General features: G+C 61.2%; 1 protein-coding gene across 1 annotated transcript in view; it reads left to right on the top strand.

Annotated features, from left to right (window-relative positions):
* Positions 1-1698, top strand: part of LOC121360670 (olfactory receptor 14C36-like) — a gene marked incomplete at its 3' end in the record, with an annotated part of 9155 nt that overhangs the window by 1232 nt on the left and 6225 nt on the right. Inside the window, exon 3 of the mRNA XM_041480683.1 lies at positions 47-103. Within this exon, the coding sequence (XP_041336617.1) occupies positions 47-103 (57 nt within the window). The remainder of the gene's footprint in view (positions 1-46; positions 104-1698) is intronic.

Raw genomic sequence — 1698 nt, 5'->3', positions numbered from 1 at the left:
AGGGGCTGCACTCTCGGTGGCTTTAAAGGATCTAAAGGATCTCCCAGCAGAGTTTTCTGCAGAGATGCCCTTTTGTTGCCTTCTCTGGAGCTGCAGCAGCAATGTCTGTGTGCAGAGCTGGGGCAGATCAGTGCTGGCCCAGCAGCTGTGCCCAGCAGCAGCAGCAGCAGCACTTGGTGTTCCAGTGCTGCTGCCGTGGCCCTGCCCCGCTGCCCTGGTGGCCCTGGTGTTGCTGCAGGGCCTGAGTGCTCTCGGGGCTGGGCACAGTCCTGGGGGTGGCAGTGCCGGGGCTGCAGCAGGGACAGGCCATGGGCACTGCTGGGGCAGCGCTGACGCCTCAGGCCAGGCCCTGGGGGCTCCAGGCTCCTTGCCCAGGCTCTCTCAAGAACACGGCCAGGCCAATGCTCAGCACAGAAAAGCCCCAGGGTGAGCAGCCCCAGGCTGGCCGTGGGCAGGCTGGGGGCAAACAGCATGGCTGGGGCTCTGCAAGGGCCCTGGGGCACACGGGAAGGAGCAGCAGAGCAGGGGCTGATCTATCCCCAGGGTGCTGCACAGTCTAGGGCAGCGTCCCAGAGCGTCCTCATGGAGCTGCCAACAACATCCCCCCTCTGCAGCCCTGGCCTCTCCCCCAGCTCACAGAGGTGCTGCATCCTTGCAGTCACAGACACGGCAGCCCTGGCTCAGGAGCCCCTGTTTGCATTGCACACAGCAGGTGGGAGCACCCTCATGGTGTGGGGACATGGACCTGAGGGAGCACAAATGCCATCAGCCCCTGGGGCCAGCAAGGGCTGGGGGACACCAGGGAAACCACTCAGCTTTGTCGTGGCCTCTGCAGTCAGCCAGAAAGTTTGTTCCCATCAGCTGGGAGTTTCCTGTGCCACTGCAGACGCTGTTGCTCAGAGCCAGGGCTGCCTGGCAGCCACCCCCAAACTGCCCTCAGCATCTCCTTGGCTTCACGTTTGCTTTCTTTACTCTTTCCCTGGTACAAATTTCTTTGTCTTGCCCACCCCTGTACCCTACCCTGCAAAAAGCCCATCCCTGTTTGCCCTTTCCTCTCTGGCCCCACTCCCCATTGCAGTTCCTGACTTGGCACCATGGGAACGTCCCTTGGGGAGCAGGATCATCCTCTGGAGGAGGCCCAGGGCTCATCCTGCAACTGCTCCAAGGGTGGTTTCAGACAATCCCAGAATCAGCAAGTGTGGAAAAGACCTTGGAAATCATCAAGTCCAACCTGTGCCCTGACACCGCCTTGTCTGCCCTGAGCCTCCTCCAGGATAAACAACCCCAGCTCCCTCAGCCACTCCTCACAGGACTTGTGTTCCAGACCCCTCACCAGCCTTGTTGCCCTTCTCTGGACATGCTCCAGCCCCTCCAAGTCCTTCCTAAATTGGGGGGCCCAGAACTGGACACAGCGCTCGAGGTGCTGCCCAACCAGTGTCGAGCACAGGGGAAGAATCCCTGCCCTGCTCCTGCTGGCCACATCATTCCTGATCCAGGCCAGGAGCCATTGGCCTTCTTGGCCACCTGGGCACACTGCTGCCTCATGTCCAGCCTGCTGTCCATCAGTCCCTGCAGGTCCCTTTCTGCCTGGCTGCTCTCCAGCCACTCTGTCCCCAGCCTGTGGTGCTGCAGGGGTTGTTGTGGCCAAAGTGCAGGACCCGGCACTGGGACTTGTTAAACCTCACCTTGTTGGATTTG

The sequence above is a fragment of the Pyrgilauda ruficollis genome, unplaced genomic scaffold, assembly GCF_017590135.1.
Source record: "Pyrgilauda ruficollis isolate IOZ18807 unplaced genomic scaffold, ASM1759013v1 scaffold525, whole genome shotgun sequence".
Lineage (NCBI taxonomy): Eukaryota > Metazoa > Chordata > Aves > Passeriformes > Passeridae > Pyrgilauda > Pyrgilauda ruficollis.
The sequence above is the reverse complement of the archived record's forward strand: the minus strand, read 5'-3'. Positions and strand labels throughout refer to the sequence as shown.